Source organism: Littorina saxatilis, linkage group LG16 (assembly GCF_037325665.1).
Source record: "Littorina saxatilis isolate snail1 linkage group LG16, US_GU_Lsax_2.0, whole genome shotgun sequence".
NCBI lineage: Eukaryota > Metazoa > Mollusca > Gastropoda > Littorinimorpha > Littorinidae > Littorina > Littorina saxatilis.
The window spans coordinates 34,066,934-34,082,935 of NC_090260.1; the positions used below are offsets into that span (position 1 = coordinate 34,066,934).

General features: G+C 41.9%; 2 protein-coding genes across 7 annotated transcripts in view; one reads left to right on the plus strand and one right to left on the minus strand.

The window, feature by feature from the left end:
• LOC138950897 (meiosis-specific nuclear structural protein 1-like) overlaps positions 1-13,719 on the minus strand; it is a 27,603-nt gene extending 13,884 nt beyond the window's left edge. The window contains exons 1-5 of one of the 3 annotated variants that reach the window (XM_070322596.1): positions 13,497-13,719; positions 6,485-6,697; positions 3,481-3,608; positions 1,580-1,682; positions 945-1,174 (exon numbers count right to left, since the gene is read on the minus strand). In XM_070322596.1, the coding sequence (XP_070178697.1) occupies positions 945-1,174; positions 1,580-1,682; positions 3,481-3,608; positions 6,485-6,697; positions 13,497-13,499 (677 nt within the window). In that variant the 5' untranslated portion in view covers positions 13,500-13,719. Of the gene's footprint in view, positions 1-944; positions 1,175-1,579; positions 1,683-3,480; positions 3,609-5,843; positions 5,865-5,950; positions 5,975-6,484; positions 6,698-13,496 lie in introns of those variants that run through there. The other 2 variants (XM_070322598.1, XM_070322597.1) reach the window with 2 other exon arrangements.
• Positions 13,720-13,944: 225 nt separating this feature from the next.
• LOC138950898 (chromatin target of PRMT1 protein-like) overlaps positions 13,945-16,002 on the plus strand; it is a 53,474-nt gene continuing 51,416 nt past the window's right edge. For all 4 annotated transcript variants that reach the window (XR_011450861.1, XM_070322602.1, XM_070322600.1 and 1 more), the window contains exons 1-3: positions 13,945-14,085; positions 14,564-14,645; positions 15,532-15,859. Coding sequence is in view for 3 of the 4 variants with exons in the window: in XM_070322602.1 (XP_070178703.1) it covers positions 14,581-14,645; positions 15,532-15,859 (393 nt within the window). In the remaining variant the exon portion in view is untranslated. The remainder of the gene's footprint in view (positions 14,086-14,563; positions 14,646-15,531; positions 15,860-16,002) is intronic.

Genomic DNA, 16,002 nt, shown 5'->3' on the forward strand with positions numbered 1-16,002 from the left:
AATCCAAAGTCATTATATTAGTACTTATGAATTTCACTGGAGCTCAGAGTGATAACACGTACACACTGGCAACTGACAAAAACAAAGTCACTGTTGTGTGAGAGAGAGAGAGAGTGTGTGGTGTGTGTGTGTGGTGTGTGTGTGTATGTGTGTGTGCATGCGTGTATCTCATGTGTGTGTGTGTGTGTGTGTGTGTGTGTGTGCATGCACGTGATACTGATCAAATACACACGCTTACACTTATTTTTTCCCAGTACCTTATGATCATCCTCTTAGCCAACCTTTCCCCTCCCCCCCCCCCCCCCTTCTCCCCCCCCCCCTCCCCTCCCAAACTTGACTAAATGTAAGAAAAATAATAAAAAATAATTTATATCGAAACAAAAGAGTGCTTGTTTGTGTGTGTTCAATCGCCAAAAACCACAATTTTAATTAGACAGTCATTTACCTTGACGGCTAGAACAATGGCCATCTCGGTCAGTGTCAAAAATCATGGTTTGCTTCCAAGTACAAACAACATATACACTGGAACCACCTTTTTAAGATCACCCAATTCAAGACTTCCTCCCTTTTAAGACCCTGTCTTTTTGCATTTTGTGTGAATAAGCCCTGTTAATTTAATTACCTCCATTTTAACACTTTCTACCCCACCTATGTAGACCAAGTTTTGTTTAGCCGAAACCAGCTGTGCTGCAGGAGGTCACTAAGAATTGTAGTAACTGTGTAGAAACTGTGTATCAACATGCTGGAATGCAGGCGTTAGATGGAGTTTACAGGAAGCGACTGAAGCTAACAGTCTGAGCGGATATATCCGTACCTGGTCAGATAGAGCCATATGAGTGGGAGACAATGAATTAGACTCCCTTCTTTTTAAGACATGTTTTTCTCGGATTTGTTGAGGTCTTAAAAGGGGGGTTCAACTGTAATACCCAACCCCAACCACCCACCTCTGGTCCTCCTCGTAGATCTTGCGCACGATCTCGTCGATCATGAGCTTCTCCTTGAGGAACTCCTCGTAGGCGTTCTGCTTCTTCTGCTCTTGCTCCTCTAGCTGCCTCTCCAGCTCCTGCTGATACCGCACCATCTCTTTGTAGCGCTCCAGTTCTCGCTCCTGCTCCGCCTGGCTGGCCCGGTCGTTCTGCTCCTTCATGTGGCGCGCAATCTCCGAGTCTCGTTTCTGATAAGAAAGGAGATGCATTAGATTTTGGGTCCAATGTTTTTGTGTGTGATCTGTATACTTGCCACATTTTGTCATTTTGGATGAAGGACAAGGTGTTCAGATATAGATAAGATAGTAAAATGAAGTACAATGTAACAACTTTGTTGGTCTATAAGGTGCATGATTTGACTAGAATACCTACTCTTGCACCAACAACAACTTAATTCAGTCGTTCGTTTTTCTAGGAAAGCACATGCTGTGGAACACCCACACCCACACCCACAGACATCGACATCCCCATCCGCAGAGAAAGAAAAAGAGATAAACAACAGCACACTCAACCCTGTAAAGAAAACTACACAAAATGTATAAGCTGAGCTAAATAATATCAGAAACAAAAACAAGAAAAACTGCGTTTCTCACCATTTCGTCATACTTAATGGCATCCTTCTCTGCAAGCTGTGCTGCCCTCTCCTTGTTCATATATGCTGCCTTTAGTTTGGCTTCCAGCTCCCTCAACTCCAGACTGCAAGATTCGTTGATATCATCGCTTAAAGTTCAACTAACATTGCTGCTGACTGCTAAAAACAACTACAAAACTTCCTGTTGTCTAATTTGATTTTCCTGGATCTCCTTTACCTATGCCATGGTTCTCTAAGTGCTCTAACAATTTGCTGCTTATTACAGTTGAACACCAATTCAAGATAACATCTGCCTCCCCCCATGACCATTCGAAGTCCCCTCCCACCCCCCTTTATTAAATTCTGTTTTGTGTGTGTGTATTTTGTTATTGACTTTCTGTTGACAATGCGGGACTGGGTGGCCGAGTGGTAACGCACTTGCGCTCGGAAGCGAGAGGTTGCGAGTTCGACCCTGGGTCAGGCCTAGGGCGTTAGCAATTTTCTTCCCCCTTTCCTAACCTAGGTGGTGGGTTTAAGTGCTAGTCTTTCGGATGAGACGAAAAACCGAGGTCCCTTCGTGTACACTAAATTGGGGTGTGCACGTTAAAGATCCCACGATTGACAAAAGGGTCTTTCCTGGCAAAATTGTATAGGCATAAATAAAAATGTCCACCAAAATACCCGTGTGACTTGGAATAATAGGCCGTGAAAAGTAGGATATGCGCCAAAATGGCTGCGATCTGCTGGCCGATGTGAATGCGTGATGTATTGTGTAAAAAAAAATTCCATCTCACACAGCATAAATAAATCGCATAAAATTTTTTTTTTTTTAAATAAAAATAATAAATCCCTGCGCTTAGAACTGTACCCACGGAATACGCGCGATATAAGCCTCATATTGATTGATTGGTAAAGTTATACCTCCATTTAAAGGCTTACCGGCACGGTTGGCCTAGTGGTTAGGCGTCCGCCCCGTGATCGGGAGGTCGTGGGTTCGAACCCCGGCCGGGTCATACCTAAGACTTTAAAATTGGCAATCTAGTGGCTGCTCCGCCTGGCGTCTGGCATTATGGGGTTAGTACTAGGACTGGTTGGTCCGGTGTCAGAATAATGTGACTGGGTGAGACATGAAGCCTGTGCTGCGACTTCTGTCTTGTGTGTGGCGCACGTTAAATGTCAAAGCAGCACCGCCCTGATATGGCTCTTCGTGGTCGGCTGGGCGTTAAGCAAACAAACAAACAAACAAGTTTAAAGGCTTCCTCCCTTTCTAGGCCTGTTTTTCTAAGATATTTAGAAGCCCTGAAACTAGGACAGTTTAAGTTACAGAGGATAGCTAGAGGACATCTCTAATTGAGCGCTTCTGGTGTGATAACGCGAGACAACTCCTGTGATCTTGCCGCCAGTTACCAACTGAAAGAAAGAAGGGGCATAACCTCACCAGAACCGACCATTGTCTGTTTACCGACCAATGCAAGTTTTGTTTTCTTTCTCGTGTGATCTTGCCGCGAGGTGGCGCCAGTTACCAGCCGAAAGAAAGAAGGGGCATAACCAGCTCACCAGAACCGACCATTGTCTGTTTACCGTATAAAATGCACGACTTACACACGTACTGTTACCAAACCGATACGCTATTTGGGACCAATGCAAGTTTTTTTCTCTTTCTCGTGTGATCTTGCCGCGAGGTGGCGCCAGTTACCAGCCGAAAGAAATAAGGGGCATAACCTCACCAGAACCGACCATTGTCTGTTTACCGTATAAAATGCACGACTTATACACGTACCGTTACCAAACCGATATACTATTTGGGACCAATGCAAGGTTTTTTTCCTTTCTCATGTGATCTTGCCGCGAGGTGGCGCCAGTTACCAGCCGAAAGAAAGAGAGGGCATAACCGAACCAGAACCGACCATTGAGCAAACCCACCTTGTTTCCCTGATCTGTTGTCGCATCTTCTCGTCTTTGGTCGTTTCTAGCCTCCGCCGTTCCAACTCGCGTGCCAAGCTCTCTTCCTGCGCCGTTTGTTGTTCTTTTACCATTCTGTCTCGCTCAGACTGAAAATAGTAAGCACAATCGTCTTGAGATGTGTTTTCCACTGTCAGAGTATCACACGTTTGTGTATGTGCTTTATATCTTGCTGCCAACTGACTAGCTAGCTGTCTCAAAAATCTGCTTGCAACGTTGCAAAAAACAAACAACCAAAAAGCAAATAAAAAAACCTTAAAAGACCGTTGGGTCGATATATATTTGTGACTGTAATGTATTGCTTTGTCAATAATAAACGTTCCAACAACTTACATTTTTTTTAATTTTTTTTTTCCAAAAAAAAAAAGCAGAAAAAGGCAACAATTGTTATATTGGTGTTCACCCTGTATATGCAAATTCATGTAAATATGCATGTGTGAGACTGTTTGCATGAGGAGGTGTATGTAAATGTTTTATGTGTATGTGTGCATGTCTCTCTGTGCCTGAGTGTCACTGTGTTTTGATGCATACATGAGTATCACAGTGAGCGTTTTCTAGGCTGTGAGGCAAAAAGAAAAATATGTCTGTTTCCGGTAACCCGACCGACCCTATTTTTAAGCGCCGACCCTAAAGGTTTTTTTCGCTTTTCGCACACACAAAAACAAACAAAAAATAAATAAATAAATAAAAATATGAAGTCAAGTATACTTTATTTAGTTTCAATATATATCTAGGTCAAAAACATGTGCTAAATAATTGTAAGTAACTAAGGAAGCGTTTAAAAAGATTAAAAAAAACACGTAAAAAGACGTTAACAAAACGTAAGAAAAAGGTAAAAAAACCAAAAACAATTCTAAAATTTTTAAAAAAACCGACTGACCGATCATATTTTTTTCGGTTATGTTACCGGAAACAGACATATTTTTTTTGTGTGCCTAATGTAGGCATGTGCAAGAACAAAACTACAAGTTACAACTACATGTATACTGCATTCACCTATACATTTCACTCATGACAATACTCCAGCAGTGATGTTCCGAGGCGTCGGTCATCGGTCATAGACCGATTTAGGTTGTAAAATGACTGATTGCAAACACCTCTGTCCCGTCAAATGTCCGATCCGATCGCGAAGTCAGCGGTCATTGTCCGATAGTATTATGTCTAGAGCGGTCACTGCAAGAAGAATCTGTACAAACTGAAGTATCAAACCCCGTTAAAACGAGTTCGAATCGGGGCCTACTTGAACTTCAATTTTCACTCTCGGTCGAACAATAACACAAGGGACGCAACTCTCGACCGAACAATATTACAAGAGCCACAACTCTCGCTACTTTTGACAGCGACACTTTACTTCCGCCGCCACATTTCTGCAAAGATGCCGCCGAAGAAAAAGGTTTGCGTGGGAAAAGGGCAGACACTTTTGAGTGGCTTTGTTAAAAAAAAGGACACGGACAGTCAAGTTGCAGGGCCTTCGGCCCCGTCGGAGACTGAAGCCTCAGAAGGTGAGCCAATAGATCTACAACCTCAGGAAGAGACGCAGGAAGAGACGCAAGAAACGAAAGTAGGGGCAACCAGACATTGTTTGCAGATGGAAGTTAAAGAAGGATAGAAAGCTGTTCAAGCTCACTGAAAATGATCACGTGTGACATTCTGAAGTGTGTGAAAGATCACTTGTCACTTGTGACATTAATTCTGAAGCATAGTGTGTGTGTGTGTGTGTGTGTGTGTGTGTGTGTGTGTGTGTGTGTGTGTGTGTGTGTGTGTGTGTGTGTGTGTGTGTGTGTGAAAGATCACTTGTCACTTGTGACATTAATTCTGAAGCATTGTGTGTGTGTGTGTGTGTGTGTGTGTGTGTGTGTGTGTGTGTGTGTGTTAGTCTGTGTGTATGTATGTGCGTGTGTGTGTGTGTGTGTGTGTGTGTGTGTGTGTGTGTGTGTGAAAGATCACTTATGACATTCTGAAGCATGTGTCTGTGTGTGTGAAAGTAACCCTACTGAACACTGTTGCATTTAAAATATTAAAATAAATTTGGAACTGTTCAGTTTTTATTTGCCTTTATTCATATATTCTCAGTCATCTAAAAAGGTTAGGTGCCATGATTGGTTCGCTTGATCTGAATGTCCTATTGTTTTTTTGTAGTCAGGACATGATGTCCTATTAGTTTTTTGATTCAGGACATTTTGTCCTGTTGCCCTCCAGTCCTAGGAACATCACTGCTCCAGTCTAGCATTCAGATACTGCTACTGAATCAAACAAAACAACACCAAAAAGAGAAGCAAAAAAATGTACACATGCAATACAAACAACTAATCTCAGATCCTCACCCTGAGGAGAGACTCGTGCATGTCCCTCTCAACAACTATATCTCCGATCCTCACCCTGAAGAGAGACTGGTGCGTCTCCCTCTCAACAACTAATCTCAGATGCTCACCCTGAGGAGAGACTCGTGCATCTCCCTCTCAACAACTAATCTCATATCCTCACCCTGAGGAGAGAGACTTGCGCATCTCCCTCTCAACAACTAATCTCATATCCTCACCCTGAGGAGAGACTCGTGCATCTCCCTCTCAACAACTAATCTCATATCCTCACCCTGAGGAGAGAGACTTGCGCATCTCCCTCTCAACAACTAATCTCATATCCTCACCCTGAGGAGAGACTCGTGCATCTCCCTCTCCACAACTTCTTCTTCTTCGGCGTTCCAGGATTTTTGGCCTCAGGTGCCTCTCCACAACAAATCTGAGATGCTCACCCTGAGGAGAGACTGGTGCATCTCCCTCTCAACAACTAATCTCAGATGCTCAGTCTGAGGAGAGACTCATGCATCTCCCTCTCAACAACTAATCTCGATATCCTCACCCTGAGGAGAGACTCGTGCATCTCCCTCTCAACAACTTATCTGAGAGGCTCACCCTGAGGAGAGACTCGTGCATCTCCCTCTCAACAACTAATCTGAGATGCTCACCCTGAGGAGAGACTCGTGCATCTCCCTCTCCTGCTCCATCTGGTGCATGGTGCGTAGCATGCGCTTCTCCTGCACGCGGTCCTCTGCCATGATGCTGGCATCCTGCACTTTGTCATGCTTCAGCTGTCGCAGGGTGTCTTCCCGAGCCTGGTCCATCCGCCGCGACCTCTCCACCATCTGTTGCCGGACATTGGCCGAGATCTGTTGCACCGCCTGCACAGAAGAGAAGCAACATATTGTCTTATCTGCCCTGATAGCTTCCAAAGAAACAATTTAGGGACGTAAGCGTTCTAAATAGAACTGCGTTTTCTGTCATTTAGTTATCTTTTTTTCAATAAAAATGAAATCGAATTTCTAAGAAATACCCCCAAAAATCGCAAAACATCAAATTCTACCGATGCCGTCGCTAAGCATCACATGACTTTCAGCGAGATCAGTAAAACTCTACAGGAACTCCACCCATGGGGATTCCCTGTATACAGGGAACGCTTACAGGAACTCCACCTAAATGGAATCCCAGTCTTTGGTCGACATAGACCCCTTCAGGGTAAGTAAGGCTGGCGGGGTTTAAGTTGACCAAAAGTAGGCGCACTTCATGTAGGCGTTTTATGTATGCACCCAAATAAAAATTGCAAAACTTAATTAAAAAATCAAAAAAAATCAAATAACCAAAGGGAAGTAATTGCTCTTTATGCATACGACATGTGTAATGGAGCAAGCGAGAGTTGTACGGAACCTTTCTCCTGGCACCTGAGAGAATATAACAAGCATTGAAATGAACAGCTCCTTCAAAAATTGGCTGCAAGAACATATTAAAAACAAATTGTGAAATTCAAATTTGACGGATGTATTGAATGAAAATTATAATGTATCCTGAATAAGTTATGCAGACCCAAATAAAACAAAATGTTGACAAATATTGATGGGCTTCAGAGCCTACAACATTTATCCTCACAAACAAAACTAAACAAAGAGTAAGAGTGTTTCCTGGGGACTTGGCACCACAAGGAACGCAAGAATTTGTTGAGACAAGAACGTCTTAGTCTTTGGAGGTACTCATGCGCAAGAAACAACTGGTGAAGACGCACAGCTCGTTATCCCCTAGGGCATTCACCAGCAACTTTTGTTGTCATTAGGCAACAACAAAAAATAGGTGTGGTTACGGTAACATAGCCAAAAAAAATAGGGTAGGAAGGTAGGCAATCACTTTTTCTTTTTTTTACTTTTTTTTCTAATGTGTACAAATAAACCTACTTGACAGGGAAATAAGTGTGCGACTCGGGCGCTTTCGCTTTCATTGCGTTTTCTCCACTCGTTTTCTTGTTTTTTTGGTGTTTTTTTGACATGACCCTTAACAAACATATATCTTTAGTCTGTAGAACAGCGTATTTTGAGCTTCGTAAGATCAGCACCATTCGCCACACACTCTCCTCTCAAACAACTAACACTCTTGTCTGTGCCTTTGTTCTTTCTAAACTCGACTACTGCAACTCTCTTCTCTCTGGCTGTCCTCTGTATCTCCTGCATAAACTACAAAAAGTCCAAAACTCGGCAGCACGCCTCATTCTGAAAGCACGAAAACGAGATCACGCAACACCACTTCTTCACACACTGCACTGGTTACCTATTCAAGCCCGCATTGACTACAAACTGTCCACCCTCTGCTTTAACTTCTTTTCTGGCTCGTCTCCTGCTTACTTCTCTGAACTCCTCACCGTCTATTCTCCAGCAAGACAACTCCGTGCCTCTTCTGACTGTCGCATCCTCACCATTCCACACACCAAAACCAAAACATACGGACAACGCACTTTTACTTTCTGCGCACCCACACACTGGAATTCTCTCCCCTTTCACATCCGCCACTCTCAGTCACCCCAAGCATTCAAACGAGCACTTAAAATGCACCTCTTCAAGAAATACAACCCCTGATTTTGTTTTCTCAGTCCATCAGTAGGCTACATGTAGTGTATTTGTTGTTTTAGTGATAATGTGATAATGTGTATACACATTTAGGGCTGTTTTTGGCTCACGTAAGTGTAGCCTATGCGATGATAAACTTTGTCTGTCTGTGCGTGCGTGCGTGCGTGCGTGTGTGTGTGTGTGATAGAAACTTTAACATTTCCGAGTCTATGGATAAAGCTCGCATAAGAAGATTACGTCTCGGTCAAAAGTGTTTGACGTGTGTGATAGAAACTATTTGAAGACGTCACATTATGACGTAAGAGGGTTAGACGTCACGCAAAGGAATTACTGAAAGTCTCGGTTATTGTTATTGTGAGCGGGCCGAGACTAGTTGGCAGATCCAGGGTCTCGCTTTCTTGCACAGTTTCACCTATGGCCGATGCTTACTGTGTGTGTGTGTGTGTGTGTGTGTGTATGTGTGACGGAGTGATTGAGTTTGTGTTACTGTTTGTCGATTTCTTACGTGAGCCTTGAAGGCTTCGCCTCTTGTTTAGTATTAATAACATGTTCTGTTTGATTAAGGGTATTCAGCTGGTATTTCCTTGTTTTTACTACCTATTTTATTCATGTTTTTATTACTTAATTAGTGGAAGAATCTGTTGTAATGTATGTTTGATGGTGTATGCTTTTAATCAAGCGTTGCTGACTATGAATGTTCTTTCTTTCTTTATTTGGTGTTTAACGTCGTTTTCAACCACGAAGGTTATATCGCGACGAGGGAAAGGGGGGAGATGGGATAGGGGAAAGGGGGAGATGGGATAGAGCCACTTGTTAAGTGTTTCTTGTTCACAAAAGCACTAATCAAAAAATTGCTCCAGGGGCTTGCAACGTAGTACAATATATGACCTTACTGGGAGAATGCAAGTTTCCAGTACAAAGGACTAAACATTTCTTACATACTGCTTGACTAAAATCTTTACAAACATTGACTATATTCTATACAAGAACCACTTAACAAGGGTAATAAGTGAAGAATTTTATGGGTGAGAAAAGGAAAGTAAAAGGACTTTGGGGAGGCAGAAATAGAGAAGAAACAAGAAAAAGATCCTAATTAGGTTCACGGCATCGAGAGTGATGCGACCTTCTCTCAGAAGTTAGTAGAGAAGGCTCCCCCATCCACCACCCGGGGAACGCGCCTCTACGCCAATTAGGGGGCGCGAGGGACTATGAATGTAGATGTAAATGCTTGTATAACTGTGTTTGAATTTTTAAATGTGTCAAGCGCAAAGAGCATAATTGTAAAGTTATGATGTTGCGCTATATAATTGCTCATTTATTATTATTATTATTATTATAGGGTCGGCCCCTAAAAATAGGGTAGGTCGGGTTACCGTAACCACACCTATTTTTTTTTAGGCCTTATGTCAATGAATAATAAATTGCATACATATTTTATTTTTACAATCTTAGTATCACCTAGCTAGCACAACATTATTTTAAAGACACTCTTGACTTACTCTACTAGTACTACTCACTTATTTAGGGGCTAGCTCGTTCCTAACTTTCCATGCCTGAGAAAAACGGACAACACAGTATTGGCGTTAACCGGTAATTACCGGTATTTTACATGTTGAAACGAGAAATTACCGGAACAAAATTGGCTGCCAGTTTGACCTACCGGTTGTTTTTTTAGAACCACCTTTTTTTTTTTTTTTGCCGGTAGAACAATAAAACCAGTACTCTGAGTTGGACTCTAACTGGTTCTAATGACCAGCCTACTGGTTTTTTCTGGACTGTTTACATCATAAAAGTTTGCGTAACGGTTTGAAAAAATACTAGAGCCATCACTTCAACAGCCTGAGTTATTATGTACAATGTACTACATATCTACTGTAGCTATCATCACGCTAAGGTCTGCAGGCACGTTTCACTGTGTCCCGCCAATTTAGTTGTCTGGCTTCAATAGTGTTATCAGAATGGGCTGGAGCTTTGCCAAAGACTGCAGGAAATGCATGGTATGTTTAAGCTGTGTCCTCAATTCTGACTTTAAAAAAATGATAACTGAATCAACTGACGACAGGTATAGGGATAATGGGTCACAACCAACACAAAATATAATTAAATTAAATGAACTGGTCAGTTTGAAAATCAGCAGATAGATCTGTTCTAGCTACAGTCTTGACCAGCGCTGCTAGAACTCAATGAGTCACTCAGCTGTGGATTGTCCACTTCAAACTCTTATTCATCCAGGGTTTAGCCTGGAAGAAAAAGACAATGGGACATTGTCCCCTTCGACCAAATTCTGAAGGGACATTACATAGTCAAAAGAAAAAAGTGCCAGGCAAGCTAGGTGGTCCAAAAATGCTTTAGGCCAAAAAGAAAAACATGTCTGTTTCCGGTAACATCGCCAAAAAAAATAGGGTCGGTCGGTCTTTTTTTTTTAAATTTTTTTTTTTACCTTTTTCTTACGTTTTGTTAATGTCTTTTTACGTTTTGTTTTTTTCCCCCGGCGTCATTGGCCGCTATGTTTTTTTCACGTGACGACGGAAACGGGTGGTAAGTTTCTTGGATTGTGAAGTCTCATCGACCGATTACCTCCCTTTTTTTTGTTTTTTGTGTGTGTGCGAAAAGCGAAAAAAAAACTTTAGGGTCGGCGCTTAAAAATAGGGTTGGTCGGGTTACCGGAAACAGACATATTTTTCTTTTTGGCCTTAACCGAAAGATGCAAAATAGTTCTATTTGGTGCCATATGATGATATGTGAATGTACCACAGTATCAGGTTAATTTGTGTGTGTGTGTGTGTGTGAGAGAGAGAGAGAGAGAGAGAGAGAGAGAGAGAGAGAGAGAGAGAGAGAGAGAGAGAGAGAGAGAGAGAGAGAGAGAGAGAGAGAGAGAGAGAGAGAGAGAGACAATGACAATTCTTTATTTTACGAGGGTAACAGAATAAGCATTGGTATACTTTTTTGCATCTGGCCCTCCTGAGAGAGAGAGAGAGAGAGAGAGAGAGAGAGAGAGAGATCAAATCAAATCAAATCAAATTTTATTTTACGAGGGTTGTGGCATAAGCAATATAAACGAGCTTCTTTTCAACCAGCCCTCGCCCAGAGAGGGACTATTCTAATCTTGAATACATATATATATATATATATATATACATACGTAAAACAATTACAAAAGATAAGCAAGGCAGAAAAACTATTCACATGACTATATACTATATAGGCTATACATACATTCTTGCGTTATGAAACACTGATGCTTTATGATATGATCAATATGAAAATAATCAGAACGAAGTCTTCCATCACTGTGACTTTTCGTAATTTGACATTAAATGTAATGAGAGGTGTTTTTTGAAAGTATTGAGACTTGTTGGGACTCGAACTGATTCCGGGAGAGAATTCCACAAAACGCTGCCAGAATAAGCTAAACTTGATTTAAAGAGATCTATCCGCGGAATGGGGACGTTGAATTTTCGGCTTGGTTTGGCTTTAAATTTTGTAATGAAAGCACTCGGTGCATGGCCGGAAAGGATTTTGTGAAGGAGCACGCCTTTATTTGATTTAAATCTTTCTTTTAATAAAGGCAAAATCTTAAGTTTTTTATAATCGTCGAAAACAAGACTGGATTGTTTTAATAGAACTGATTTTAGTGCTCGTCTGTGTAGACTGTACAGTGGTTTTAAAATGTGAGAGAGAGAGAGAGAGAGAGAGAGAGAGAGAGAGAGAGAGAGAGAGAAAGAGAGAGAGAGAGAAAGAGAGAGAGAGAGAAAGAGAGAGAGAGAGCAAGAGAGAGAAAATAGAAGCAAGTTGTTCGACATTTTCGTCGCTTTCGACGCCATCTTCTGATGTTTCAATGCAAACATCACCTGAGGCTGATGGGCGAGGCATTTGAAAGGACCTTGACCGAGAAGTAACTTTACTTTTTTCCTTGGAGGCATTGGTTTTTTACGTGGGTCTGTGTTTTGATCGAAATCGCTTGTGTTGACAGTTTCCACAGAGGTAAACGCGCAAGCATAGATAAATTGGTCTAGCACAGATAGTTCGCAGGATTGGTTGAATACTGATCGATGTATTACATTTGAAAGGCCAATCACAGCGCGTTTCACAAACTCGTAAGTTGCTCGGCTTGGCGCACTTTCCAACGCTGTTCTCGTGTGAAAAGTGTGGCGCAGTGGTACGTAATCTCAGTGCGCCCTTCGACGCACTGAAGGAAATTCCAATGGCACATTTTGAGATGCCAATGGCGCAAGGCGCACTAGTAAATGAAACCCTGTACATCAATGTCTGATGGCCTAATTAACACTGAACATATATACGTGTGTGTACGTGACAGAAACCAATTCAAACAGCTCAAGAAGGAAGCCTTGGCATTTCAATGTTGTAGATCAATGTATTGTTGGCCATAGTACGTAATCCGTTTACCCAGGTCTCTTGAGTCTGAGCACAATTTACACAGGCTTTTGGTGGATCTGGATCTGGATGCCCACTGAGTGAAGTCTGTGGGGGATTTCGCCACAGGAGCCGACATCGGTTATTACCTGACTGGTGGTGTGCGCATCACAATTTAAATAAAAGACAAAGAGGCCTCTTCATTTGTAGAGTCGTAAACCTATGGCCCCATAAAATATGGCTGTACATCCCGGTATTTACAAAGTTTAAAAGCCGGGCTTGGGTTGACTAGGTTTTGGTTTGAACCCACTGCCTCCTGATGGCTGATGAAAAGGTGTCGAGAATAGGCAGTCTGACAATGGGGTTGGGGTGGATAGTATATAAAATCACCTTTTCATGTGCTTTTGTTTTATATCACAGTTCACACCTACACCTCTAGATTGGTTGATGGGACAGGTTATAGTTTATACCTTCGTGTCTGAATAAATGCAAACGACTGCGCCTGCGTGTTTATGAGAGAGAGAGAGAGAGAGAGAGAGAGAGAGAGAGAGAGAGAGAGAGAGAGAGAGAGAGAGAGCCCTGCACATGTATTCGATTGCATTTATTTCCTGTCACAGACAAACCAAAACATAAACTTCATTTCCTGTTACAGACAGAGCAAAACATAAACGAACGTACAGATAAACAACTATCTTCACATTCCTGCTACAGTACTCACCATGATGATTTAAATAAGTAAATAAATGTCCACAAAAGAGTATTTTGGCGGCGAAATAGGATCACCTCCACACTTGATGTTATGTCGGCAAGTCCTACCACTGTTGGGTTGCTAGGGGTGGCAGGTAAAATTTGGTCAGGGCGATTTAGAAACACATTCAGCAAACAAGAAACAACCCCGTCCTTAATACATTCAGTCATAGAATAACATTCAAAAACGATGTGTATACGGATAAAAATATGATTGATCAAAGATTTGCATCGATATCAAATGTTCAGTTTTTTGCTTTCCATTTTGGACTCAACCTATTGCAGTCTCGACGTGAATTTGGAAATAATATTGACGTTTCTAGAATAAGTTCCCGATTGATATTTAAATTGATTTTATATCATTATTTATTATATGATTTAGTTTTTTTGTAATTTTTGTTACAAAACTTTAAACAATTATTTGACTATAGTTTATTTGCTTCGGTACTAGTATGTTTGTAATGTCAGTGTTTGAATCAAAATAGTAAGGCCATAGTCAAAGAAAATCCACTGTTTACTGCTTTCTGTGATACCATCGGCTCTTCGGACTTCATCGTACCGTATCCTTTGTTACTGGGTTATTGTGTAGAATACTTATTTTTTAACTGACTGTGATTTTAGAGGAAAACTACGTGTAATATTGGGCACAACCGGCTCGTTTGAGAATGTAGGGCAGTTTGCAGGCACTTTTTAAGTTATTAATTTGTATTGTGGTCGCATGAATCAATGATCAGTTTGTTATTATGTCTGTTCTTGAAAGACTAGTTCTTTTAGTACCCTTTTGCTGTTTTTGTCTACAACGGAATTTTCATTTGATTGCATTCTGATGACACTGAAACTGTGAAAGGGGCACTGTGCATTTATAATGTAAAGACTAAAGGGAAGTAATCGGTTTACAGCATCAGGGTACCGTCTACCGATTAGGAATTCATTTGCTTACAGATACAGTAAAAGTACTGAAACGTCTGTATTTGGTTTGTAAAATGTATTGAGTTATTTTAAGAAAAGTCCGCAAATATCCCTTAACTTCATCTTCAGATTGTCCAGGGATCGAAATGTCAGGCCAAGTACCAACAAAGATTGTGCTCAAAAGCACAACAAAGATGTCGTTGAATGATCGGTGAGAACTGTGTTCCCAAAATAATTGACCTCTGAAACATAAGATATTTACAGACGTTCTAATGGGCGTCTGTGAAGGCGGTGGTGAAACCTGGTCACCTTGTGAGGGGCCATTTAGGTTTCATCCTGCCTTGCTGAATGATGCAGAAATTGTAGACCCATTTTCTCTGTGTTGAGTTGAGTGAAGAATTTAGCCACAATGAAAAGGAGAAAGAAAGTGCTATATTGGAGGAGGCAGATGGATCCAGATCTATCTGCGAAGGCATCGGTGAAACAAGCTTCCTCAGTTTAGTGAGGTGCCAAAGCGTTTCAGCATGCCTTAATCCTGCCTAGGTCTAGTAGGTGTTATTGTTAATGAAAAAAATGTATGCAGCAAAGAGCACCAAAATAAAAAAGATTTTTTTAATTTTTGTCATCTACATCTAATGTTCACTTCATGCATGAAATTGAAGCATCACAATTTGGTTTAGTCTTTAGAAGAGAAAAATATGTGGGTTGTCTTACTGTTGGCACACGTGTCAGAGGTCACACACAACATTTGTTGTGTAGGAACACAGGACTTAGCGGCAGTATTGAAACAAATTTCAAAGCAAGCCACCTGTAAAATGCTGACAAGATTGCATGCCTTGATGTCTAGTATGTTAGCGTAAATGGCGTTGCTGTCGGCTGAAGAAAAGGGAAGAAAACGCATGGTGATTCAAGGGTATTCACGTTTTGATGCACAAAGTTTAAAAAAGGGTTGCTAGACAAGGGGAGAAAAACCCCTTCTAGTAAGTACCCTTAAAAGCAAAGGGAAAATAAGGGTAGCTAGCCGAGTGGAAAAACCCATTCAACTTCCAAGTCAATACCCTGAAAAGTGGCAAATTGCTCTCCCCTTGGTTCCCAAGTTTCACCAGCATACAGCAACATGCGCGACCGCAGCCGCAGCCGACGGTGCAGAACATCCGAACCAACATGGTGGCGCAGCAACAAGCCTCAGCTGCCAACCGACGTCTGGCTCAGCAATTGGCCCATCGACCCGGAGTCAACATGAACATGAACAGCATGAACCAGTACCCGGGGCCCAGAGGAGGCGGTAGAGGCATGGGGATGGACAACATGAACATGGGAGGCATAGGCATGAACAACATGGGAGGCATGGGCATGAACAACATGGGAGGCATGGGCATGAACAACATGGGAGGCATGAACATGCCACCCCCTCAGCAAGAGCAGGTGAGAGAGTGAGATGGAAGACAAACTTAAAGCTGAGGAGTACCGATTTTGTTCAATTAACCAATGTTTGAAGATAGATTGAGTCCACCTTCGACTTGTCTGGATACAGGATAGTGTCCCCCTGTTGTGCGTGTTTCAACTCT